The 27,813-nt window shown below is 41.3% G+C and overlaps 1 protein-coding gene across 3 annotated transcripts in view; it reads right to left on the reverse strand.

Moving 5' to 3' along the window:
* SLIT3 (slit guidance ligand 3) overlaps window positions 1-27,813 on the reverse strand; it is an 878,603-nt gene that overhangs the window by 155,670 nt on the left and 695,120 nt on the right. For 2 of the 3 annotated variants that reach the window (XM_075344497.1, XM_075344499.1), the window contains 4 exons: window positions 27,269-27,412; window positions 22,476-22,619; window positions 19,168-19,331; window positions 14,175-14,307 (listed from right to left, as the gene is read on the reverse strand). In XM_075344497.1, the coding sequence (XP_075200612.1) occupies window positions 14,175-14,307; window positions 19,168-19,331; window positions 22,476-22,619; window positions 27,269-27,412 (585 nt within the window). The remainder of the gene's footprint in view (window positions 1-14,174; window positions 14,308-19,167; window positions 19,332-22,475; window positions 22,620-27,268; window positions 27,413-27,813) is intronic. The other variant, XM_075344498.1, reaches the window with a different exon arrangement.

Below are 27,813 nucleotides of genomic sequence, written 5' to 3' on the forward strand. Positions count from 1 at the left end.
AGCACTACCTGACAATATCCATTTCTGAAAATAGGAGCAACCCTTTAATAACTTTTATCAGCAAAAGGATTATCACCTGGCATGTCATTTTCCTGTTTTAGGAATCAAAACACTGAACTAATTTTCCTTTACCTTTGTTTAAATTATATCGGGATTTTTTTTTTTTTACAAACAGGGAACGCAAAACATAGAATGATCTTATACACTAAAATAATAACTATGGTAAATGATTGGAAAATAATAGCTTGGCCCTAGGACTAATTCTGACCATTTGTGTTTATTAACAATAGCCTTAATAAGCAGATTAGCACAATTTATTCCAGTGCATTATTAGTAGAAAATAGTGTATATACCTGGCCATGTGAAAGCACAGCTCAATCTACATTGATTTCAAAGAGGAAAACTGCTAAAATGAATCTAGACATTTTGGCCATCAGAGGTGAGGACTTTGCATTTGTCAGATGTTCATGGCACAAGCTATAGATATGCAATAAAGGTAACCAGTCAGGTGCAATATGCACCAGAACCTTGAGTGATGTTCTGGGTGTATATTGCTAATTCCTGCCTAACCGTCCCTGTATACACTAACATAGATAAAGGGATCTTTAGATAAAGTATTTCTAAAGATCTTTTATCGTATGCTAATGAGCGAGGGCACTAGTCCTCTGGGCGTTAGTTCCACTGGCTAGTCGGCTCCATTAGCATGTTAGTACGCCCCTGTGCATGTGCTAACATGCTAATGAATGCGCAGCACCAGAGGATGATCTCACTCACCTCTGCACCGCCATTGTCGCCCGATACAGGATTTTGGCTTAGTGCGCATAACCCCGGAGTTCCGGTCATGCGCGCTATGAAGCCGGGTGTACGAGTCCTGGCTTCAAACTGAAGAATTGTGCATGACCGAAACTCCAGGGTCACGAGCACTGAGCCGAAATGCAGTGTCGGACGTGATGGCAACAGGGAGGTGAGATCATCCTCTGACGCTGAGTATTCAACAGCATGTTAGCATGCCCACAGGGGCGTACTAATATGCTAATGGAGCCGACTAGCCAGGGGAACTAACGCCCAGGGGACTGGTCCCCGTGCTCATTGGCATACGATAAAAGATCTTTAGAAATACTTTTTCTAAAGTTCTCATTATCTATGCTAGTGTATACAGGGACCATTAGGCAGGGATTAGCAATATACACCCAGAACTGCTCGTGGCTCTGGGTGCATATTGCATCTAACAGGTTCCTTTTAAATATGTAAGACATGAATACCCGTAAATACTCAGTAGTATGATGCGAGTGCTACATATGCTCTATTTTTTCATGCAATGTCCTGATTGTAACATATATTTGAAAAAAGAATCTGTTCGTCAAGCCGGACTTCATATAAATCTTATTCACTGACCTATGGCCGAGCCGATGCCTGAGCTCCAAGAAGAAATAGATTGATGTTAATGGTGAACTAGATTCTACAATTATCTAGTAACAAGGAAGCAATTCATGGCATAGACCAGACATATCTATGCAATTTGGGCACTAGGCCTTTAGTCTTGCCTAAAACGCGTAGATATGTCTGTTCTATGTCATGAAGGTGATTTTATGCCATGTTTTAATCTTTAAATAAAAGGTATATTTTATGGATTTGTGTATGCTGGAAGTCCTCATCTATTGCTTCACTGGATCCAGGAACCGGCCTGTTGTTCCACATTCAACTGCAAATAAATTTGGGAGCTGTCTCATAATCTACTTAAATATCAACCGAACTATATTCCGATTTTAAATAGCAGTAAAAGAATATTTTTTTTTAATTTTTGCGCGATAAGCAATAAGACCACTTTACATTTTAGGTTGGTGTGAATAAAGAGACACCAAATTTATATACTATTTTTTTTTTTTTCATAATGAATATTTTTTTTGTCGTTCTGGGAGCAGTTACTTCTTTATTTTTGATGAGCAGAGCCTATTTTTTGCGAAACGAGTCAGAGATTTGTTTGGTACTATTTCGGGGTATACTGTATAAAATTTTTGATCGCTTTTTATGCGGATTTGTAAGATGCAGAATGAACTAAAACCAGCAAATCACTAATTGTTTTCATATTTTTTTGGGCTGGTTCACTGTGCGGTAAAAATGATAAGATGGCTTTATCCTTCGGGTCACTACAATTATAGTGATACCAGATTTACCTACTTTTTTATGCTTTGCTATTGTTACACACTAAAAACAATATTTTACAAAAATGTATTGGTTTTTGCATCACTATATTCTTTCTTTATTTTTTTTCTGAATAAGCCATATTAAGACTTGTTTTTTTGTGAGACCATTTGGCATTTACAAGCACTCCATTTTTTACATATGACTTTTTTATCACTTTTTGTTCCATTTTTGTGTGTCATGATAAAATAGCGTCCTTTTTAGAATTTTACTATTTTTTTTACGTTGTTTGCCATACCGAATAAATAATGTGAGAGTTTTATAGATTGGGTCATTTCGTATGTGCCAATACCAATTATTTGTACTTTTTTTGTTTACTTTTGTTTGAATGCAGGCTGAGTGATTTTAGTGGGGAAAAAGGGGTTTTCATGTTTTTTGTGTGCTTTTTTTGAGGGTTTTTTTTAAACGTTTTTTTTTTCATATTTTGTTTAACACCTTTTTTAATTTTCACTTAGTGCCACTGTGGGACATGAATATTTTTTTAGGTTGATCAGTGGTCTCATGCACTGCTGTACTTGTATACAGCAGTGCAGCAGATCTTTCAGTCACTCACTGACAGAGCCTATTAGCCCCTGCTCACAGCAGTATCTAACAGGTCATTGTATCCTAAGGTCATCAGATGACCTCAGGGTATCATGGAAACTATTGACACCCTCAATTGCAATTGAGGAGGACCGATCCTGTCAAAGGGGGTCTTTTAACCATTTAGATGCTGCTGTCGTGATTGACAGTGGTATTTAAGGGATAATTTAGCTCCAATTATGTCCAAAACCTTTTGGGACCGATGTCCGTGGGTGTCAGCTGTCACTCATGAGATTTTTGTCTGCAAGGGACACTCTTCAGTTATTTCTTACCATCATTTTTAAAAAAGAGTAAGGAATAGGTCCCCTTAATGATGGGTGTTTTAATGCATATTGGTGGCATTTAAGATGGCTAAAAAAATTGCAGAGAGCGTGTGCAATATCAATACTTATTCCCTGGGTTATTTCTCGATATTGCGTACAACTTAATTTATGGACCTATATGGTTTGGTTTCTTTGCCTGGTTGCATTGGATGGGTTGTTACCGGCATCTGGTTAGAAATTCATACTTACAGAGGTTAAGAAAAGACCTTAATGCATCAAGTTCAACTTCAACCACAGATTACACTGGGGAACGCAATTTTTTAGGAGTTAGGTAGGACAACTGTTCTTAATTAATTTTTGAATGCTGAATCCAGAAATGATCTCAGTTTTTCTCTATCACGTCAAGTTTTTGAACTATAGGATTTTTGTCTTCTCAAAAATATGTAAACTACTGTACCTAAAAAGTGTTGTTTTTTTTTTTAAATAGTACAAATATGAACAAAAAAATGAAATATATAAGAAATAGGCATGACAAATATGTTTTTTAGTTGTGACTACTCTTACAAGTTGCCACGTAGCTCGAATTGTACTCAGATAACAAGTCTTATTACAGAAATCAGTGCAATTGTGCTTCTATGGCAGGTAAGTTGAGGAGGAAAAACTTGACGTGATAGAAAAAAACTGACTACATTTTTGGAATCAGCATGCCAATTTTAGTATAAATCAGCTCAAAAACCTAACTTAACAGAATTTTTTTTTCAAATTGTTCCCCAGTGTTATCTATACTTCCACAATGTTATGTTGACTGAGAAAATCATCCAGCCCTTTTTTTAAATTCATGTCAATAACATCTTTAGAAATATATTTACTTAGAAAATCGGTGACGTGTTTAATACTTATTTCACCCGCTATATGTACATTTACATATATACATTTTTGTCAATCTAAATTTCTGTTCTTAATAATTTACTAAGAAGAAATCATTATATGGATCGAACATCCATAGAAATAAAGGAAAGTTCTTTCACACTGACGTTTAGGAGCTTAATTAAGTTATTTTTTTTACTGAGCACAATGGGAGCTGCTAAACCTCAGTTCTGCTTCTTAGTAAATTTTCCAGGCAGCCAGAACTTTATCATCCATCTCTATGGGAGTGTAAAGGGATTAACAGGGGATTAAAGGGATAGTATCAATGTATTTGAAGTTCTGTAATAAAATAAGGCTCTCTGAACTCTATAATGGTATATTACAAAATGTAAAAGGGTATTTGGCAATATATGTATGCCAGGACTTTCTTATTAGTGGTGTTAACAAATAAACCTTTATTCCTATATATATATTATATATATATATATATATATATATATATATATATATATAATATATACATACATACACATATATATATATATGCAGTGTATATATATATATATATATATATATATATATATATAAAACATAATAGACGCATTTTACTATAGCTGGTGCTCAATTACTATTGACTCATTTAAACGTTTTTCTTTTGTCGTTTTTATTAATTTTGTCATTTATATTAATTTAGTATATGCATATACTAACTTATTTATTTATTAATTTTGCATATATATACTATTTTTAGTTTTTATTGTATAATTTTTTTGTTTTTTATTTCTTTTTTTTAAGTTTTCACAGACATTTGTGAAGTTTGCAAATAATTTGTTTTCAAAGATGTTTTTGCTGTCCTAAGGATTGCACATCAGAACAATTAGGGCACAAATGAAAGATAATAGGCATTAGTCATAGTAGTATTACAAAAAAAAAGGCTGTCGTTCTAGTGGATTTTCATTTCTGCTAAAAAAAAGAATTGAAAAAGTAAAACTAGAAAATATTTTTTTAAATTAGTTTTCACCCCTGTAAACTATATTTAATTGAATTTGAGGAAGCGGCTCGGCATCATACCGATCTGACGGTCATTCGTAAACCTGATCTCGCTACCTATTTAAAGTATCCATAACACATTTTTATACTTCTATCCATTATTATTTTCTAACATGAGGATAAAAATGTAGAGTCAACCAAAATCTAATTAAACCTGCAAGATTATTCCTATTTGCTTATTCAAGAAAATGAAAGATAGTGATCTAACTGAATGGCTTCAAACAAGAGAACCTCTGGATAGCATTAGTGAAGAATCCCATGGGACGGAGAAGCAAGAAGGTAAACTTTATATTCATATATTCAGTGAGGTGAAGACTCCACAGGAAATTGGAAAATCTATTTTGTTGCTGTTAAAAAGCATGTGATCTTAATTTTTCTGTGTGCACAGAATGGCACCAGATTTTAAGCAACTGTTTTTTTCTTTTTTTACCAGGCGATGGACAGAAAACTGTAGATTAAAAAGCACTGCAGACACACAAGATAGTAGACAGCATCTGGAAATGTTATTATAGGTAAAAAGGCAATGGATTTCAGAATTGGATCATGTTTCCATCAGGACATAGCCCAGTTATGGTAAGGTATATAAATCCCTGGTGTTTCCTGTAAATAAGCCAAGCTCTGATGTAAGGTGCTGATGTACCCATTGCCTTTGTACCTACAATAGGGATTACTGATACTGTAGGGACTAGGCACTTTATCAAGGCTTGTGTGTTAACTTCTGGTATTGAAAGTCACAAATTTTGCTGCATTACATCTTTGAACAACCACATGTGACTTTTTGTGATTTTACGCTGCTCTCGCTAGTTTTAAAAAGCGGGTGAGAAGGTGGACGTGGTTCGCTATGCAAAAGTGTTAAGCCCAGAGGTAGGATTCAGCCGGTTCTCTCAGTTTCGGGGGAAATGGTTGTTAAAATGACCACTGGTTCCCCAAACCAACAAAAAACAGTTGTGAAGAAAAGGGGCCTACCGGTTTCAACTGAATGTGCGTCCCGGGCCGTATATTTATAGGGATGCTGTGTCACGGGTGAATGCTGGCCATTGCCCGGTTTCATAACCCTGAGGACAGTTTTTAATAGGGAGTATTTACAGGGGAGATTAAAGTCATTGGTGTGACGCCACCTGCGGGCTGCGGTTAAGATGGTGAAACCGCCGCTGCTGAGTTTGTTATCCCTAGGGCTGGTGGTAATGGCAGCTGTGGTGGTACGCCCTCCACAGGTAGGGCTGAGCCCTGGAGGATGTATGGTGGAGACATTCGCCGAAGAAGGGAGGCCAAACTGTGGATTGTAAGTTAACAGTCTTTACTCACAGTAGGGCTCTTGGACGGCTGGTTCCGGTTCCTGTAGTTCCAGTGCCAGTTTGATGACTTGGTTGCTCTGTCCCTGACACTCTCAGTGTGGTTGGGTCCCCGTAGCTTGGAGCTTGTTTGGGGGCCCGACTGTCCTTTTGGCAGTCTCCTCATCTGTACAGTGGGCAGTATGGACCCTGTAGGGCCGGTCCGTGTCCCAAATTCTGATCCTCCCATTACTGCTGATGCCCACAGATCTGTGGGTCGGTGAGGTTCGTGAAGGTCCCCTCACTGTACAGGTATTTGCCAGGCCACGTGAAGCTGATGCCTGATCTAGGGCCCTGTGCCTCATTGGTGCTCTGGTCCCAGTGGTACTCGGGTGTACCTACCCTGGTGACCACTCTTTTGTGCCCTGGGTCACCGTTACATGACCCAGCTCTAGGCACATCTCTCTACACTTCCACTCTTCTCGACTCTCTACTCGACTCTCCTCCTTGTCCCCTCCCACCAGGCTGTCTAGTCCCCTGGACTGGCTCCGCCCTGATCCCTTTGGTGTCTGACTAGCCAATTACCCCTAGTGTGGAGTGGAAACTGGGATTTTGGTGTGTGCAGATGTCACTGGAACTAGTATTCCAGGTCCCTGGGGGTAGGCAATGCATCCTTGTGAGGATGCAGTACCTGGGAGTGCCCTGAGTGGTTCAGGGGCGCTACATATGTGGCATTATTCGGTCACTATGTGGTGGTAATATGTGGTTTGGTAACAGTGTGGCAATATTTCTTACTTATATATGGTAGAATTGGTCACTATTTGGTAGTAATATGGTCTGGTTATAGTGAGGTGGTATTTGTCCCTTGTATGTTATATTATTTGGTCCCTATATGGTGGTAATATGTGGTCTGGTCTGGTCATGGTGAACGGTATTTGTTCCTTTTATGTGGTATCATTTGGTCACTATAAGGTCATATTATATGGTATGGCAACGATGTGGGATTTTTTTTTGTACACAATACATCTGATAACGCTGATTTTATCCCCAGTGTGATGTATTGCAGCACTGCAAGCGACTCACACTTGGCCGAGCAAGCACCAAGAGTACCCAATCACAGCGATGCTCGCTCAAGTGATTTGCATACGTAAAGCACCCGAATTCCGAACACTGGGATTTTTTTTTTTTTTTAAAGTCTGTGTTTGATACGAACACCGATCTTTACAGTTCGGGTCCACTCATCACTACATACAAGTCCAAAAAGAGAAAAAAACAGCAGCAATTCAACTTCAGACAAAATGTTTATTCTCTAGGCAAGCAACACTTCACCCTCAGCAGTCTTTAGACAGAAACGATGCATGCCTTGCGGATCTCTTTTATTTTTGGACTTTGATAAATCTGGAACAAATAAAAGCAATTTAAAACTGTCTTGAAAAGTTCACCCAATTGATAAATTCCCTACACTCTTTACAATCCTACATTTCAGCATGACTGTCTATTCACCACTTTTCTGCCCATCGGGTGCTATTCATGTGACAGTGATTCACGGCCATATCTGGTCTGGAGAAGTTGCAATTAACCCTTTGTATTTTCACTTGCTTCTGCTGGGGTGTCTGGGTACAGCACAAAATTAGAAGGTGAACAAAATACTGCAGTACCTACCATGTTCCCATTTGTTCAGGGATGTCCGTACAATCAGGTAGAGTGTATTGTCCCATGTATCGGTTTTTTTAATCTGGCATTTTAAATATAAGGTAAATCCTGTGCTCCCTGGTAGCAGCATTTTAACAGTCATTTTAAACATGGAGAATAAAAGGATGATTACTCTCCAATTAGAAATTATAACAGATATACTACTGTATATTCTATATAATAACTATCCTATAGACTTAACAGTGCTTAATTACAGACGCCCTTCTGGAGTGGCGGATCCTGAACCAGGGGCGGACATACCGCTGCTGCAGCCGATGCATCTGGGCCAAGAGGTGAAGTGGACCCATGCAGGGCAGTTAATAATGTGGCCAATCTGCCTTGTTGTTCGGGGCCTTAGATTCCGGGGGGTTCATAGCCAGATTGAGATAAGCACAAGCGTTTCACCCAGCAGAAGTGATCCCGCAGCTCCGCTGCACAATATAGGCAGTAGAGTGGAGAAAACTGCCCTCAGCTTCCTGCCTGACACATTCTCTCTGACACAAACTCGCACAACTTCATAATGTCAGCACACCGCATGCACCTGTGTCTTTTGAAAAGTATCTGCCAAGACAAGAAGCAGTGTTGCGAGGGAACATACAAACAGGAGAGAGACTTTTTTTTAAATTAAACTGGGGAGAGGACAATGATGAGTGGGAGAGATGGGATTAGAGTGAAGGATGGAAGAGGGACTTTAGGGCCTTATAATGAAATATAATGGAGGAGGAGAAAGTTATATATGGACTTAAAATTAATTGGATGGTGGGGTAGGATACTAAGCCCCTCCTAGCGCCTTCCCCACAATTTATTCTATGGCAGTGATAGTGTCCTCCCCACTGCACAATTCATTATATGGCTCTAAAGGCATCCTTCCCACCATTCATAATATGGTCCTCAAAGCGTCCTCCCCACAATTCATTATGTGGCCCTTATAGCTTCACCCCAGCACAAATTTATAATTGAATTTTACAAGAAAACTGATCAAATGAATAAACTGGAGGGAACATGTTGTCATCACCATTTGGCAGTTAATGCAGCCTTTGGGCATAGGACCTGTAACTCTAAAGGGAGTTTGTCAGATGGTTTGTGCCTATTAAACCATTTACAGCACAGGGAATTGTACTTTAAGACATATTAAAAAAACATACCTGTGAAACAACTGTTTATTTTCTGTACAATGTTAAATTTATCAGTGTTTCATTATGAAAATTATATAGCAAGCACATCGGGTAAAGAGGGTTTCTAGTCCTGACATGTGCACCAGCTCTCCTCAATGAATGAGATGAATACCTCCCATTGGCCATCACTTTTCTAACTGTAGCAGAAACCTTGCTCATGCGCTATGCACAGCACTATTAATCAGCCTGTTGTTTTGAGTAGGAAATCTGGAAGAACTTGTATAATTGAACAATGTGGATTTTCTCCAGAATGCAAAATCTATCTGCAGCCATGAAGGAATGTTTGAGCATAGTCCCTGCTGCAGACGGCTTAGCAGGCACCATCTCAAAGACCTCCAGTAAGTAATCATATCGCAGCATAGAAGTGCAGTATTATAATTTTACCCTAAGGCTACATGCGCACGCTGCTTTTTTTCCTGCTTTTTTGCTGCTTTTTTGGCTGCAGTTTTGTCAGCAGAACTTTCTGACATCTGACTTCCCAGCAAAGTCTATGAGAAGTCAGATTTGTCATGCGCACATTGCAGTTTATTTGTCAGCGTTTTTTTTGTCAAAAGTTTGTGACAAAAAAAATGCACCATGTTCATTCTTCCTGCGTTTTTGTCAACATTTGTCACCCATTGAAATCAATGAGGGCATCAAAAACGCAGGAAAAATGCATGCTAATCAAAAGTGGTGCATTTTACCTGCCTTTTACCTGCGTTTTTGCTAGCAAAAACGCAGGTGATTTGTCAGGAAGTGAGGTCAGGCAAGTGGTCCCGTCCCGTCCTCCACGTGTTCCCCGAAGTACCGCTGTCCCCAGGGGAGAAGATGTGGAGGACGGGACTATCAGCAGCGGCAGCGAGAGGGGGATGGACATTGGCAGCTGAAAACATTGATTTTTCCCTCTTGCTGCTGCCGCCGCCGCTGGTAGTCCCGTCCTCCACGTGTTCCCCGAAGTACCACTGTCCCCAGCGTGCACGCACAGGGGAGATGATGTGGAGGACGGGACTATCAGCAGCGGCGGCAGCAAGAGGGAAAAATCAATGTTTTCAGCTGCCAACGTCCATCCACCTCTCGCTGCCGCCGCCGCTGATAGTCCCGTCCTCCCCGTGTTCCCCGAAGTACCGCGGTCCCCGCACAGGGGAGATGATGGACCCCTCTCACCGCCACCGCCGCCGCCGCTGAAAGTCCCGGGCTCCACGCTCCTGCCGCCGGCCGGCTCCACGCTCCTGCCGCCGGCCGGCTCCACGCTCCTGCCGCCGGCCGGCTCCACGCTCCTGCCGCCGGCCGGCTCCAGGCTCCTGCCGCCGGCTCCAGGCTCCTGCCGTCGGCTCCACGCTCCTGCCGCCGGCCGGCTCCACGCTCCTGCCGCCGGCTCCAGGCTCCTGCCGTCGGCTCCACGCTCCTGCCGCCGGCCGGCTCCACGCTTCTGCCGCCGGCCGGCTCCACGCTCCTGCCGCCGGCCGGCTCCACGCTCCTGCCGCCGGCCGGCTCCAGGCTCCTGCCGCCGGCTCCAGGCTCCTGCCGTCGGCTCCACGCTCCTGCCGCCGGCCGGCTCCACGCTCCTGCCGCCGGCCGGCTCCACGCTCCTGCCGCCGGCCGGCTCCACGCTCCTGCCGCCGGCCGGCTCCACGCTCCTGCCGCCGGCCGGCTCCACGCTCCTGCCGCCGGCCGGCTCCAGGCTCCTGCCGCCGGCTCCAGGCTCCTGCCGTCGGCTCCACGCTCCTGCCGCCGGCCGGCTCCACGCTCCTGCCGCCGGCCGGCTCCACGCTCCTGCCGCCGGCCGGCTCCACGCTCCTGCCGCCGGCCGGCTCCACGCTCCTGCCGCCGGCCGGCTCCACGCTCCTGCCGCCGGCTCCAGGCTCCTGCCGTCGGCTCCACGCTGTAGTGCGATCAGCTGAGCTGTCAGAGGTTACTCGCGGCCACCGCTGGATTCAGCGGTGGCCGCGGGTAACCTCAGTGACAGCAGCTGATCGCGCGGCTGTCTTCATTAGCTGCATGGAGGTGACCGGAGCGGCGGTGTCTGCTGCTTCTCCGGTCACCTGCATGCAGCACTGCTGGAGTATGCTGGATTACGCCGGACATGGAGGGCTTTGTCGGGGTTAATAAATTGGTAATGAGGGAATGTGTTTGTGTTTTTTATTTCTAATAAAGGATTTTTCGGGTGTGTGTGTTTATTTACTGTAATTTACAGATTAATCATGGAAGGTGTCTCATAGACGCCTGACATGATTAATCTAGGACTTATTGGCAGCTATGGGCTGCCAATAACTCCTTATTACCCCGATTTGCCAACGCACCAGGGCAAATCGGGAAGAGCCGGGTACAGTCCCAGAACTGTCGCATCTAATGTATGCGGCAATTCTGGGCGGCTGTTGGCTGATATTGTTAGGCTGGGGGGCTCCCCATAACGTGGGGCTCCCCATCCTGAGAATACCAGCCTGCAGCCGTATGGCTTTATCTGGCTGGCATTAAAATTGGGGGGGGGACCGCACGCCGTTTTTTTTAATTATTTATTTATTTCTAATTTTTTTTTTTCCAATTCAACAAGCTTTATGGGCTTGTTTGAACTGAAAAATACATGAAACAATTGTTGACAAAACTGCAGCCAAAAACGCACCAAAAAAGCAGCAAAAATGCACCAAAAAAGCACCTACATTTTTTGTGACATTTCCAGGCTCTCTCTGACAAGGTGCAGTTTTGGCTGCAGTTTTGGCTGCAGTTTTGGCTGCAGTTTGTGAACACGAAAAAGAAGCAGCGTGCGCATGTAGCCTAAGGCTACATGCGCACGCTGCTTCTTTTTCGTGTTCACAAACTGCAGCCAAAACTGCAGCCAAAACTGCACCTTGTCAGAGAGAGCCTGGAAATGTCACAAAAAATGTAGGTGCTTTTTTGGTGCGTTTTTGCTGCTTTTTTGGTGCGTTTTTGGCTGCAGTTTTGTCAACAATTGTTTCATGTATTTTTCAGTTCAAACTAGCCCATAAAGCTTGTTGAATTGAAAAAAAAAAATTAGAAATAAATAAATAATTAAAAAAAACTGGCGTGCGGTCCCCCCCAATTTTAATGCCAGCCAGATAAAGCCATACGGCTGAAGGCTGGTATTCTCAGGATGGGGAGCTCCACATTATGGGGAGCCCCCCAGCCTAACAATATCAGTCAGCAGCCGCCCAGAATTGCCGCATACATTATATGCGACAGTTCTGGTACTGTACCCGGCTCTTCCCGATTTACCCTGGTGCGTTGGCAAATCGGGGTAATAAGGAGTTATTGGCAGCCCATAGCTGCCAATAAGTCCTAGATTAATCATGTCAGGCGTCTCCCCGAGATACCTTCCATGATTAATCTGTAAATTACAGTAAATAAACACACACACCCGAAAAATCCTTTATTAGAAATAAAAAACACAAACACATTCCCTCATTACCAATTTATTAACCCCGACAAAGCCCTCCATGTCCGGCGTAATCCAGGATGGTCCAGCGCCGCATCCAGCTCTAATGCATGGAGGTGACCGGAGCTGCAGCAGACACCGCCGCTCCTGTCACCTCCATGCAGCAAATGAAGACAGCCGCGCGATCAGCTGAGCTGTCATCGAGGTTACCCGCGGCCACCGATGGATCCAGCGGTGGCCGCGAGTAACCTCAGTGACAGCTCAGCTGATCGCGCTACTGCATGGAGCTGACAGGAGCGTGGAGGACTTTCAGCGGTGGCGGTGGCGGTGAGAGGGGTCCATCATCTCCCCTGTGCGGGGACAGCGGTACTTCGGGGAACACGGGGAGGACGGGACTATCAGCGGCGGCAGCAAGAGGGGGATGGACATTGGCAGCTAAAAACATTGATTTTTCCCTCTCACTGCCGCCGCTGATAGTCCCGTCCTCCACATCATCTCCCCTGTGCGTGCACGCTGGGGACAGTGGTACTTCGGGGAACACGTGGAGGACGGGACTATCAGCGGCGGCGGCAGCGAGAGGGAAAAATCAATGTTTTCAGCTGCCAATGTCCATCCCCCTCTCGCTGCCGCTGCCGCCGCGGATAGTCCCATCCTCCACATCATCTCCCATGTGCGTGCACGCTGGGGACAGTGGTACTTCGGGGAACACGTGGAGGACGGGACTATCAGCGGCGGCAGCAGCAGCGAGAGGGGGATGGACATTGGCAGCTGAAAACATTGATTTTTCCCTCTCGCTTCCGCCGCTGCTGATAGTCCCGTCCTCCACATCATCTCCCCTGGGGACAGCGGTACTTCGGGGAACACATGGAGGACGGGACGGGACGGGACCACTTGCCTGACCTCACTTCCTGACAAATCACCTGCGTTTTTGGTACCAAAAACGCAGGTAAAAGGCAGGTAAAATGCACCACTTTTGATTAGCATGCATTTTTCCTGCGTTTTTGATGCCCTCATTGATTTCAATGGGTGACAAATGTTGACAAAAACGCAGGAAGAATGAACATGCTGCATTTTTTTTGTCACAAACTTTTGACAAAAAAAACGCTGACAAATAAACTGCAATGTGCGCATGACAAATCTGACTTCTCATAGACTTTGCTGGGAAGTCAGATGTCAGAAAGTTCTGCTGACAAAACTGCAGCCAAAAAAGCAGCAAAAAAAGCAGCAAAAAAAGCAGCGCGCGCATGTAGCCTAAAAGGTTTTCGTTTACATGTTTACTTCTTGCCTATTCCCTATCTACTCTAGACAATGCCTGAAATTATTCTGGCAATTAAGTTAGGCTCTTAATGATGCTGAAATGTATTGATGACCAAGTCTCCAAATATCCATCTCAACCAAAGACTACAGCAAGCTAATGAAAAGTGGGCCATTTTTATTTATACTATGAAATTTATATGTTGAACAATAACCAAACCTATCTATCAGATATATTTTCACTAATAAGGTATATTCTTTTTTTAACTCCTGTTAATAACGTCGATCACTTTTGCTCAAGCTCTATCCACATTTATTAATGAATGCAGAAGGAATTATGATAAAATTGTTATGCGTCTTGAAATCATTTATACTTTTGGAGTTATTCTTACATGATTGTATGTCTTCATACAAATGTGTTACTGTCTAATGCTGGTGCCATACTTACAGCTCAGTCACATCTTTGGGGATGTTTTTAGGGAGGGCTCTCAATCCTTTGTTTCCGCAACGAACTACAGAGTCCACGCAAGTGCACTGTTCTGGGCAGCGAAGTGTAAGAAGACAGCTGCTTTCCTCATTACCTAGTAAGAAATGAGATAATATGTTTTACATTCATTTGCCACCAGTTAAAGAAAGCGCTTATGAAAGTAATAGCTTTATAGTGTTATCACATAATAACTTGTGATACGTAAAGTTAATAATCGATGATGATAAAATATGAAATCTATTAACGTCTAAATAAATACAAAGTAATACAAATGCCCCCCAAAAGTGTCATGAATGTCAAATCACCTTGATACACAGTAAGAAACATCTAATGTAATGAGTATGAATGGTTAGTAACTTTCTAAATTTTTAGCCTTCATAAGATAACGGAGTTCTGATTCCATGAGTATGTTACCATTTATGAGAGCACCCAATAAATTTATATCTGTATGATGTAGAATTAAAAATGTACTCCCATCTTCATAGATGGTGTTAGGTGGTCATTGATAAAATACTAAAGGGGAATATGAATCACTGAGATTGTTAACCTCAGTGATGTGAACCCGTATGTATGCTCCAGTATGATAGGTACTTAGAGGGTTAAACAGGATTTTACAGGGCCAAGTTTTTTGTGAACAGCTAAAGAGATGGGTGGGATGGATGTTCACTGTATCTCCACCATAGGTTGTGGTCAGTAGGTAAAATGAAGTCCTATTCGGTGTCCTGTGTATGGAGGTACGAGAACTCTAAAGTGGTGCTCTGATTGCCAGAAGAGCAGAACGCTGTACCTGAGCGGGCAGATCCTGCAGCTGTATGGATTGTTATTTTTAAGTTTATACCTTTTTGCAGGAAAATTATTTTTTAAGTTAATTCCTATGAAGCGGTATCTGTGGAGTAAGTCAACCAGCCATGGATTTAAATAGAAATGCTTCTTGTGACTACCTCAATTATTATCAAAGGGAGTTGCAACCTTACATTGGATATTGTCAGACAGTGCACTTTTACAATGTACAGCTTATTACAATTTTCAGCCATTCTTGAGATATTAGCAGCTTTTTTTTTATGTTTTGTTTTTTAAAGCTGAATGCCTTGGAGACTGACCACCGCTGCTGACTATCTTGTAAGCACTGCCCTGAAACTGGCCAGGGACTAAGAGGTAGCAGTGCACGTCAGTGATCCTGATCAGCTTTGAAGCAGTGTAACAAGAGCATATAAGCACTGCCGATATTCTGCTGTCCTAGCAGCAATGCTCGGTCTCCAAGGCAATAAGCTGTAAAATAAAAGTGTAAATATCTCAAGAGGCTAAGCATTTTAGTAATCAGTAAACTGCTTGTGTTACATGCAACATGAAAAAGGGCAGCCTTACTTACCACCCCCAGCTTACACTACCAATGCAATATTGGATTCAGCAAGTCCCCATGATAAATGCCGGGGCACCAGAGTTGTAAAATACGGATAAAGCTACCACTCACAAATTTACCAATAATGGAACCACCAATTTATCATGTAGGTCTTCTGCATCCTGTAGTGAATTGGTATTGTGACCTGGTGTTGATAAGTCAGGCTGCCTTTCTTCTGTGAGGTTTTCTAAAATTTGTGCCCTTTGTTGTGAGTCACTTGTGTTTACTATGCCAGTTTATGAGGATGGCAATAACTGTTTTAACAAATATAAGGTGTAAGCAGTACAGTATGTATTTTATTCTTTATTTCAGCTGTATTAGGCTAGCTTCACACATCCGACATTTTACCGGTTTGCCGGATTCGGCGCACCCCAGTACAGTGTATACAGTACAATGGCAGCGCGACAAGCTCCGGTCACATGCAGTCATGTGACCAGAGCATGTGACCCGGACGTTGCCGCACTGCCATTGTACTGTATCATACTGTACTGGAGTCCGCCGAATCTGGCAAATTGGCAAAAAGCCGGATGTGTGAAGCTAGCCTTAGATACATTTATATTCCCGGCAAGTTAATAATTTCCAAGCATTATAAGTTATTTTAATAGGAATCATCTGTATATAGTCAGGGCCAGAAATATTTGGACAGTGACACAAGTTTTGTTATTTTAGCTGTTTACAAAAACATGTTCAGAAATACAATTATATATATATAATATGGGCTGAAAGTGCACACTCCCAGCTGCAATATGAGAGTTTTCACATCCAAATCGGAGAAAGGGTTTAGGAATCATAGCTCTGTAATGCATAGCCTCCTCTTTTTCAAGGGATCAAAAGTAATTGGACAAGGGACTCTAAGGGCTGCAATTAACTCTGAAGGCGTCTCCCTCGTTAACCTGTAATCAATGAAGTAGTTAAAAGGTCTGGGGTTGATTACAGGTGTGTGGTTTTGCATTTGGAAACTGTTGCTGTGACCAGACAACATGCGGTCTAAGGAACTCTCAATTGAGGTGAAGCAGAACATCCTGAGGCTGAAAAAAAAGAAAAAATCCAGCAGAGAGATAGCAGACATGCTTGGAGTAGCAAAATCAACAGTCGGGTACATTCTGAGAAAAAAGGAATTGACTGGTGAGCTTGGGAACTCAAAAAGGCCTAGGCGTCCACGGATGACAACAGTGGTGGATGATCGCCGCATACTTTCTTTGGTGAAGAAGAACCCGTTCACAGCATCAACTGAAGTCCAGAACACTCTCAGTGAAGTAGGTGTATCTGTCTCTAAGTCAACAGTAAAGAGAAGACTCCATGAAAGTAAATACAAAGGGTTCACATCTAGATGCAAACCATTCATCAATTCCAAAAATAGACAGGCCAGAGTTAAATTTGCTGAAAAACACCTCATGAAGCCAGCTCAGTTCTGGAAAAGTATTCTATGGACAGATGAGACAAAGATCAACCTGTACCAGAATGATGGGAAGAAAAAAGTTTGGAGAAGAAAGGGAATGGCACATGATCCAAGGCACACCACATCCTCTGTAAAACATGGTGGAGGCAACATGATGGCATGGGCATGCATGGCTTTCAATGGCACTGGGTCATTTGTGTTTATTGATGACATAACAGCAGACAAGAGTAGCCGGATGAATTCTGAAGTGTACCGGGATATACTTTCAGCCCAGATTCAGCCAAATGCCGCAAAGTTGATCGGACGGCGCTTCATAGTACAGATGGACAATGACCCCAAGCATACAGCCAAAGCTACCCAGGAGTTCATGAGTGCAAAAAAGTGGAACATTCTGCAATGGCCAAGTCAATCACCAGATCTTAACCCAAGTGAGCATGCATTTCACTTGCTCAAATCCAGACTTAAGACGGAAAGACCCACAAACAAGCAAGACCTGAAGGCTGCGGCTGTAAAGGCCTGGCAAAGCATTAAGAAGGAGGAAACCCAGCGTTTGGTGATGACCATGGGTTCCAGACTTAAGGCAGTGATTGCCTCCAAAGGATTCGCAACAAAATATTGAAAATAAAAATATTTTGTTTGGGTTTGGTTTATTTGTCCAATTACTTTTGACCTCCTAAAATGTGGAGTGTTTGTAAAGAAATGTGTACAATTCCTACAATTTCTATCAGATATTTTTGTTCAAACCTTCAAATTAAACGTTACAATCTGCACTTGAATTCTGTTGTAGAGGTTTCATTTCAAATCCAATGTGGTGGCATGCAGAGCCCAACTCGCGAAAATTGTGTCACTGTCCAAATATTTCTGGATCTAACTGTATATGTGTTCCTTAGGTAGTACTAGTCTACAAGTAATTATTACATTATTGTAATTAGCAAAATTATCAAACAAAGTCAGGGATTTCTACTTCTATAGTCAGTGTATGACATTAGTGAAAGGTAGCAGTAAAATCCAAATTCAAGGGCCTATAAGCTTCCGTCACACACTATAAATGTTCTAGCTGTGAAGAAACATTGCAAATATTATTGAGTGAAAGATTCTTTAGCTATATCTCATATGATTCCCTTATACTGAGAAAATTGTGATTTCTGTAAAATGATCCAATGGATTTTTTTAGCCAATTTTCATAGTTTTTAGGTCACCTCAGTTGTGCCTTACATTCATTAGTATTGTTCCATGGGTTTCCCATTTCTACAACCTGTTTCGCTTCCATTTGTAAGTTACAAACTCTGAACACATGGTAGCAATTTGTTTTGCTCCCTTTTTACTGACAAAAACACAACCAATGTTGAAAATAGTATCAAGAAAACTTCTAAGAAGAACCCCTGTCCTGGAACCCTATACAATCCTTATCATATGCATTTATACTACTGAGCAACCATCCCCTCTATGAATGGTAGCTGTGTGAGTGGTTGTTGTAGCAATATTTTGCACTTATGCCACCCTTATCATGGGGTCTGCAGCATCCTATAGGGCACTAATATTGTGACCGGGTGTTGGTAAATATTTAGTAAAATTTGCAATATTTAAATGTACTTTATTTGTTTTAATTATTTTTAATACAAATATCTAAGTACATTTTTAATATTTGGAATATCAGAATATATACAAGAGCTATATATTGCAGGACAATTCATAAAATGCAAAATTACACTATTTGTATTTAGCAAAACAGGAATAAGGATTTGGTGACAAATTCTTCTCCCTACTATTAAAAACAGACTTAACACAGCTCTATTTCTAGTACACTGTCAGTCACTGAGGACAAACCACATGCATGTAACGTAGTGTGACCAATGTGTTCAGTTCTTATAAAACATAAATACACCCTGCTGATACCGCACGTTCTTGGAAATGGTTCTCAGCAGCCACCAAACAGAAACAAACTGCAGTTCCAAAATGAAAAGACCTGACTAGACATAATGGTTGTGCCAAGATACTGAGAAGACATCTCCTCTGCAGGTCACAATTTCAATTTTCAGTGCTACTGTGTGGTTAAAAGCATTCCTCTGAAAATACAGGCCTTTTTGTGTGATTATTGTATTGGATATGTTAAACAACATTGCCATATTCCAGATCTGCATATATTTAGAGCTTACCGTCACAAGTAAAATCCTGGATGGCCACATCCTGAATAGGAATTTCCTTTAAGAAATATGGTTTTTGACAACGAGGATTTCCACTCACAACTCTCTTCTTCCTAAGCCACTTTCCAAGCCATGCCAGATGACAATTACAATTGAAAGGATTGGAGAGTAGATTACTAAATGAAGGAAAGTACAGAATAATTACATGAAAGTACTGGCCATATGTTCCAAGAAGAACACTGCCTTGGGACCTGACCAACATGTGATACAATATTCATACACTATGAGTCCTATAGCATAACTTAATTAATCTTAATGCTTAGTAATTATTCATTATATAAACAGATGTGGATATTTTTTTTACTGTAAGAGCAGTATGACTACCATGTTTAACCCAAAAATAAGACCTACGCGAAAATAAGTTCAAGCAGGATTTTTCAGCCTTTTTGGAGTACAGCTATAATATACTCTAAAAATAAGCCCTAGGTGTGTACCATACTAGAATAGTATCCTGAAATAGCAATTGGACAGCCCTTTCAGAATATGTAACTTTTATTGGTGTATGTTTCCCCTTTGTGTCAGGAATCTGGTTATTCTTTTTATCCTTTTTGGGATTTTTTACCCTTTTCCAAAATGGTGTCCCCTGCTTCAGCCTTTTTGGAGTACAGCTATAATATACTCTAAAAATAAGCCCTAGGTGTGTACCATACTAGAATAGTATCCTGAAATAGCAATTGGACAGCCCTTTCAGAATATGTAACTTTTATTGGTGTATGTTTCCCCTTTGTGTCAGGAATCTGGTTATTCTTTTTATCCTTTTTGGGATTTTTTACCCTTTTCCAAAATGGTGTCCCCTGCTTCATTCTGCTTCATGTGTTCTGTGTCCTCTTGCCTTTAAAAACCCCGCAGTCCAGCGTCCAGTCCTCTGCTTGAGTATACTGCCTGTTTTTCTGCTGCAAGTGGAATCTCCATTTCCTCCTTCTACTCCTGCAATTCCAGTGTGACATTTCCATTACTGTTCACCTGAGGTTCTGCTACTTTCTGCTCACCTGCTGCTTCCAGCTGCTGATGCCCAGACCCCTGCTGTGGCTCCTGCCTGACCTTCTCTGTACTTGTGTTCTGTACATTTGTAAGTGTTCATCATCTGCCTCTGGACATTTTGCTTTGCACCTGTTCCCTGGAAAAACACTGCACGTCGAAACGCGTGTAAGGTTCTTGGACAGAGCACATGTTTGGCCAGGTTATGACTACTTTATTGGATTAATTTATTCATTCTTTTACCTCTTCCTTGCTATTAATTTTGCAGTTATGGCAGCGGTACATATAGGCTAATTGGGTGAACTGGGTGGTTTTCCCTATCATCTTTACACATACAACATTCTTTTTGCTCTCAGCTACTACTTGTTATATATTGTTTTGATGGGCAATATTACTAATTCTTCTTGTTTTTTTTGTCTATCCGCATAACCCAGGAGGTTATATGAATATATGTCTTTTGGCAATATTACCCCATTTATTAATTCCACTTGGTGATCTATTTTGTTATATTTTTGGGGGGTTTCTATGTCAATATATGATATGATTCATTTGTAATGATTCCATTGTGATGCTACACTATTCTTAATGGATCTCTCTACCTGTCATTCATTTTACCTGCCCACATGTGTGTTTTTTATCCTTACTTTTTCTATTGCTTATTTCATGTCCATTTAATTTTAATTACATTATTAATAAAAAATTACTACTTTTTATCCAGAGGGGCATTGCAGCTATAAATCCCCTTACTGACAGCCAGACTGGTTTGTCAGGTCTCCATAAGGAGAATAGTCTTCCCTGTGGTCCCCAAATAGCTTCTCATAAGCCAGATCACATACGCACACTTTGCACTGATGAGGAGCAATCACCCCGAAACACAGTGTCTGAAAATTGGGATTCTGATCTGGCAATAAATCCTAAGTCTTATGAAAAGGCTTGTTTAAAAAGCCACTTTTGACTTTTAGGATTGCTACTTCCAATAGGTGGCGCTAGAGTTTGTCTCCTTCCTCACTGGAGGGACAATTTGAATACTTTTTATCCATAATATGTTCTCTTGCACATTTTTCTATATGAGCTCTAATTGTTTAGCACTGACGCAGGGGGTCTGCACTGTGTTTTGGCAGATAGGCCAATGAAAAAAGGCTTTCTGTCAGCAAGGTTTTGATCCTGTTCTCTGGACTTGTCAATTGCTCTGCAGCTCGTCTGGACTTTCAGAGACTTTCCATGAAGGTTTCATATTATATTGTACTGTGTTTTTGGACTTGTTTGTTTATCATCGTGTGTTATAATACAGACTATATTACCTATAACTGGGTTCAGTTGGTTCTTTGCTCCAAGCTAATAGATTCCTGAGATTTCTATTACAATTATTACACATTGTGATGCTGTAAGCCCTGGAAGTTTATGGTCACATGCCGGCTAGCTAATGGCAAATGAATATTCACCTCCTTTCCGCACCCATATTCACGCCTACAGTCCAATCATTGACGCTGACACAGAGAGGTGGGAGAGGGAAGGGTTGAATTCATTTTTCAACGATAGGCCACCCAATCACTGATGCCAATACAAAATACAAGACATCCCCTAAAAATAAGCCATAGAGCATCTTAGGGAGCCAAAAATAATATAAGATTTTGTCTTATTTTCGGGAAAACACGGTAACTGGCAGGGGAGGCTGTCATGGTGAATTCACTAAAAGTGTTAAAAATATACAAGACACCGGTTGATTGAGGAATGTATTCTTAGATTGGGAAGGATTTTTTATTGTTAAAATGAGGAAAATGTCCTCCTTGCCTTTTTGTCTTCAGCACTGCAGGAGAATTAATGGGTGTATTAACCTTACAAATACATAGACATGCATAGAATCATTTACTATCTAGTATCACCAGCGTTTTGCTTTTTGAACGTTATTTGTGAAAGGCTAATCCCATAGCATTGAGATACATTTACGTAACCTTGTTTTTGTATATGACTTCTGAAAGCAGTTGTCATGGAAACCGCTTGTAAAAAGACATTTTTTCTATTGTGGTCAACTGCATCTACAATCACAGGGTACACAGAGAATCCATCTGTGAAGGGTTCAAATGATAACTAATTTACCGAAAATACATTGAGCCGAAAGTAGGTAAAATAGAGATTCAAAGGTCACTCCGATTACCCGCGAGATTTTATGGCAACGTTTAATTTCTGATCTCCTCTGCATCTGAAGTCAATGCGGTAAAAAACAATTGCTCCAAGTAGGAGATGATTTATATGACTTTTCAATAATTATGTTAGGAACTTACATTGTTGACAATGAAACCAAAGTATTGAATGCTCCAGGTGTGATAGTTGTTATGCGGTTATCATATAGAGACAGCAGTCTCACGGAGCTCAGGCCGGTGAAGGTGTCATTATTGATGCATGTCATCAAGTTGCTCCTTAGCATTCTAAAAAAAAAAGAATAACAAACAAAGTATAATAAAAAAGTCATATTTTTCAAAGTTTTTATTATAAACATATTCTTTAACCTTTTTAAGTTTTTTTATTTCATATGTGGACTAACACAAATATTCCACACAGTCACTAGAACAGCTACAATAAGTTTCCTCATCTTTATTTATGGGCAAGTAAACAACAATATTGCTGTACTGCTGGAGGCCTAGTTACAGGGCCTTGAAAAAGTATTCATACCCTATGAACTTTTCTATATTTTTTCACATTATACCCACATTATACCCACAAACAAATATATTTTATGTGATATGTCAACGTTAAGTAGCAAGTGTTTGTGATGTATAAAGGAAATGATACATGGATTATTACTAATTATTATAAAAATCTAAATATGAAAATTGGGATGTTCATTTGTATTCAGCCCCTTGAGACAATACTTTGTAAGACCATCATTCGTTGAACCTTGCTGCAAGTGTTTTTGAGTATGTATTTCAGCTTTGCACATCAAGTGGCTGTTTTTTGCCCTTTCTACTTTAAATATAACTCTAGCTCAGTGAGATTGGATGGAAACAGCAATTCTCAAGTCTTACCACAAAATCTCAATGAAGTCTTTGGAAGGAAAACCGGGTATGACGCCATGCTTATCACCAATTCAAGCCGGAAAAATTAATCCAAGTCTTTATTGTATTAGCTAGGTACAGGTCAACGCGTTTCAGGGGTCGCAGCTCCCTTCATCAGGAGAATATAGCAATGTCACTATCCTTGTCATTGCTATATTGTCCTGAGGAAGGGGGCTGCGACCCCTGAAATGCATTGACCTGTACCTAGCTAATACAATAAAGACTTGGATTTAATTATTCCGGCTTGAATTGGTGATAAGCACGGGGTGATACCCGTTTTTCCTTCCAAAGACTTCATGTTACTTCTTCGGGGCTGCAGCTTTTTCCACCCACTAGCATGCAATTATAGGAGTTGTGACCTTTCACAACCCCTATAGGTGAGTGAACCTATTTACAGTGCCAACAAGTAGTATTCAACCCCCTGCAGATTTAGCAGGTTTACACATTCGGAATGAACTTGGCATTGTGACATTTGGACTGTAGATCAGCCTGGAAGTGTGAAATGCACTGCAGCAAAAAAGAATGTTATTTCTTTTTTTTTTTTTTTTTTTTTAAATTGTGAAAAGTTTATTCAGAGTGTCATTTATTATTCAACCCCTCAATCCACCAGAATTCTGTTTGGTTCCCCTAAAGTATTAAAAAGTATTTCAGGCACAAAGAACAATGAGCTTCACATGTTGGGATTAATTATCTCTTTTTCCAGCCTTTTCTGACTAATTAAGACCCTCCCCAAACTTGTGAACAGCACTCATACATGGTCAACATGGGAAAGACAAAGGAGCATTCCAAGGCCATCAGAGACAAGATCGAGGAGGGTCACAAGGCTGGCAAGGGGTACAAAACCCTTTCCAAGGAGTTGGGCCAACTTGTCTCCACTGTTGGGAGCATCATCCGGAAGTGGAAGGCTTATGGAACTACTGTTAGCCTTCCACGGCCTGGACAGCCTTTGAAAGTTTCCACCCGTGCCAAGGCCAGGCTTGTCCGAAGAGTCAAGGCTAACCCAAGGACAACAAGGAAGGAGCTCCGGGAAGATCTCATGGCAGTGGGGACATTGGTTTCAGTCAATACCATAAGTAACGTACTCCACCGCAATGGTCTCCATTCCAGACGAGCCCGTAAGGTACCATTACTTTCAAAGCGTCATGTCAAGGCTCGTCTACAGTTTGCTCATGATCACTTGGAGGACTCTGAGACAGACTGGTTCAAGGTTCTCTGGTCTGATGAGACCAAGATCGAGATCTTTGGTGCCAACCACACACGTGATGTTTGGAGACTGGATGGCACTGCATACGACCCCAAGAATACCATCCCTACAGTCAAGCATGGTGGTGGCAGCATCATGCTGTGGGGCTGGCTGTTTCTCAGCCAAGGGGCCTGGCCATCTGGTCCGCATCCATGGGAAGATGGATAGCACGGCCTACCTGGAGATTTTGGCCAAGAACCTCCGCTCCTCCATCAAGGATCTTAAGATGGGTCGTCATTTCATCTTCCAACAAGACAACCACCCAAAGCACACAGCCAAGAAAACCAAGGCCTGGTTCAAGAGGGAAAAAATCAAGGTGTTGCAGTGGCCTAGTCAGTCTCCTGACCTTAACCCAATTGAAAACTTGTGGAAGGAGCTCAAGATTAAAGTCCACATGAGACACCCAAAGAACGTAGATAACTTGGAGAAGATCTGCATGGAGGAGTGGGCCAAGATAACTCCAGAGACCTGTGCCGGCCTGATCAGGTCTTATAAAAGACGATTATTAGCTGTAATTGCAAACAAGGGTTATTCCACAAAATATTAAACCTAGGGGTTGAATAATAATTGACCCACACTTTTATGTTGAAAATTTATTAAAATTTAACTGAGCAACATAACTTGTTGGTTTGTAAGATTTATGCATCTGTTAATAAATCCTGCTCTTGTTTGAAGTTTGCAGGCTCTAACTTATTTGCATCTTATCAAACCTGCTAAATCTGCAGGGGGTTGAATACTACTTGTAGGCACTGTATATATTATTGTTGTATATCTGGTAAGCCCCTATGTGCCTTTTTGTTCCACAGTTTCTGAATCCCAAAACCTTATTGAGATTTAGGTATGGACTTTGACTAGCCACTGAAACAATTGATCATGGCTTTTGTCGTTGTTGACCTCTTAATGAACTTGATAATGAACTTACACCCCAGTCTCAAGGATTTTGCAGCCTCTAAGATGTTTTTCTACATGACTGCCTTATATTTGACTCCATCCATCTTTCCATGAACTCTGAGCAATTTCCCTGCCTCTGCTGAAGAAAAGCCTCCCCACAACATGATGCTACCCCCACCACCACATTTGACTGTGTGTATGGTGTTTTCAGGGTGATGTTCAAAATAGCATTTTGCATTTAGCCCAAAAAGTTCTACTTTGGTCTCATCTGACCACAGCATCTTCTTCCACATTCTAGCTGTTTTCCCTACATAGCATGTGGAAGAAGCCATTGACATTCTAGAGGAGCTGCGGAAATCCACAGCTCAGGTGGGAGAATCTGTCCACTGGAGATTTTTTATAATTGCTACTTAGTGTTTGTAGAGCACATAAAATCCCCAAACTGATCTGTTGTGCATAACTATTTGACCTTACCAGATAAAAAAGATGAAAATTGGGTTGATCCTGAACAGATTTCTGTCCAATTGGTCAGAAATCTGTTCCTCCGCCCAGTGTAGGGGGCTGTATGCCATAATTTCCTGGAGACCGTAATAATCTACGATATTTCTTTCTCCAGTAAATTCTATTTATTTTTGGAACCATAAAGAACACACTCTGCTTTACTGTTTATACAGACAATACAGGAAAGGAGTATGTTTCCCCAACATGATTGCTCCCTTTCAGGATTTTAAAATAAAAAATAAGATAACTTTTAGAAAAACAAATTAACAATATTTTACTTCTACACACTTACATCTAATTAATAAAAAATCAATACATTCAATATTGATTTACAGGCAATGGAGGGCATACTTGACCAACATGGTGCCGTCATTTCACATAACTGTAAATGCCCAAATCCTATTATGTTCTTCCTTTCCCTAAAATATGGGCCGAGAAGCTGCGCAAACATCATTATATATATATTCAGTACAAAATTACGGTGACGAGAAAAGGGTTAAAAGCTCTGTGCTTCCGTGGGGATGAAGTCATAGAACAGATAAAAATGATACATAAATTATGATTTATTGACAACGCATTTCAGGGCCATCTAGGCTCCTTCCTCAGGACAAATCATATATCAGATCTAGGCTCTCTCCTCCGGACAAATCATATATCAGACATGATTTGTCCAGAGGAAGAAGCCTAGATGGCTCTGAAACGCGTTGGCAATAAATCAGAATTTATGCATTTCATCCCGACGGCAACGCGGAGCTTTTAACTCTTTTCTCTTTACCGGTGACTGTCTACCACATGGGTCTCTGCCACAGTCGTTTATGTTTCTATAGTGACAATTACACAGAGCTAGGCAAGGAAAATGCAAGAACCAAATAAATAAAATCTGTAAAATTAGACAATAACTGTGATACATCCCGTGACTGTGTTAGATCTGTACAGTATGCTGTCTGCTAGGTGTATATAAAGGTATATGATGTGTTAGTCTTGGAAGTAGACACCTTTGCCAGTTTACAGTCACTTCTGTGATAAGCAACAAAATCATGGTGTACAGAAATGAAAGACTAAGAGCTTCTCCATCATGTGCCACCTCTTCTACAACTGGTAATGTTTGATAGTTTGACTTAGAATTCATTCAATAACTGAACCGCTTCCAACAAACAGTCTTCACATATGTTTGCACTGCATAGGTTCAAACACACAAGCCATCTTGAGTATATCCATATGCTGCATGTAGATTCCCCAAGACTTTTTCCACAATCTTTCAAATATGTTGAGGAAACATTATACTTGTGTTTTTTATTGCATGAAGAATGTTTACAGTAAAACTAACACAAGTCCTCGCAGACACATCAACACTCCCGTGACAGACCTTCCCAATCTGCCTACTCACAGCGTCTTGAGGCCGGCCAGCCCTCGAAACATTCGTCCGTGTACAGATTCCAAAAGGTTTCCGGTCAGCATCAGCTCCTGCACCCCAGCAGCACCATCAAAGGCACCTTCACGTATATCTTTAATCTTGTTATTGCTTAGATTTCTGTGAAAGAGAAAAACTAAACATGAAATAACTGAAGATTAAAAAAACATACACAAAGCAAGTTAAACGCCTAAACCGTAAGGGTACGTCCATCCGAGACAAGAAATCCAAAACAAACCTATGGATTTCTCTGCAAACATTTCACTTGGGGAATGTGTTGTGATTTCCAACAGACTCTACTGTGGATTTCCTCTAAATTGAAAGGGCTGAAAACTGGGGCCAAAAATAAAGCAGAAATTTCAGGTCAATAACTGTTTGGAAAAAATGAGCAGTATGTGGATGTCAATTTTTTCAATTCTCATAGACATGGTAAAGTGCTGCCAATTTTCTGTGATCAAATCTGCATGGGAAAGCCACAGCATTTCTATTCCATGCAGTGTAGCAGAAAATGTAATTTTAGG

Source organism: Anomaloglossus baeobatrachus, chromosome 4, assembly GCF_048569485.1.
Source record: "Anomaloglossus baeobatrachus isolate aAnoBae1 chromosome 4, aAnoBae1.hap1, whole genome shotgun sequence".
NCBI classification, from domain to species: Eukaryota; Metazoa; Chordata; class Amphibia; order Anura; family Aromobatidae; genus Anomaloglossus; species Anomaloglossus baeobatrachus.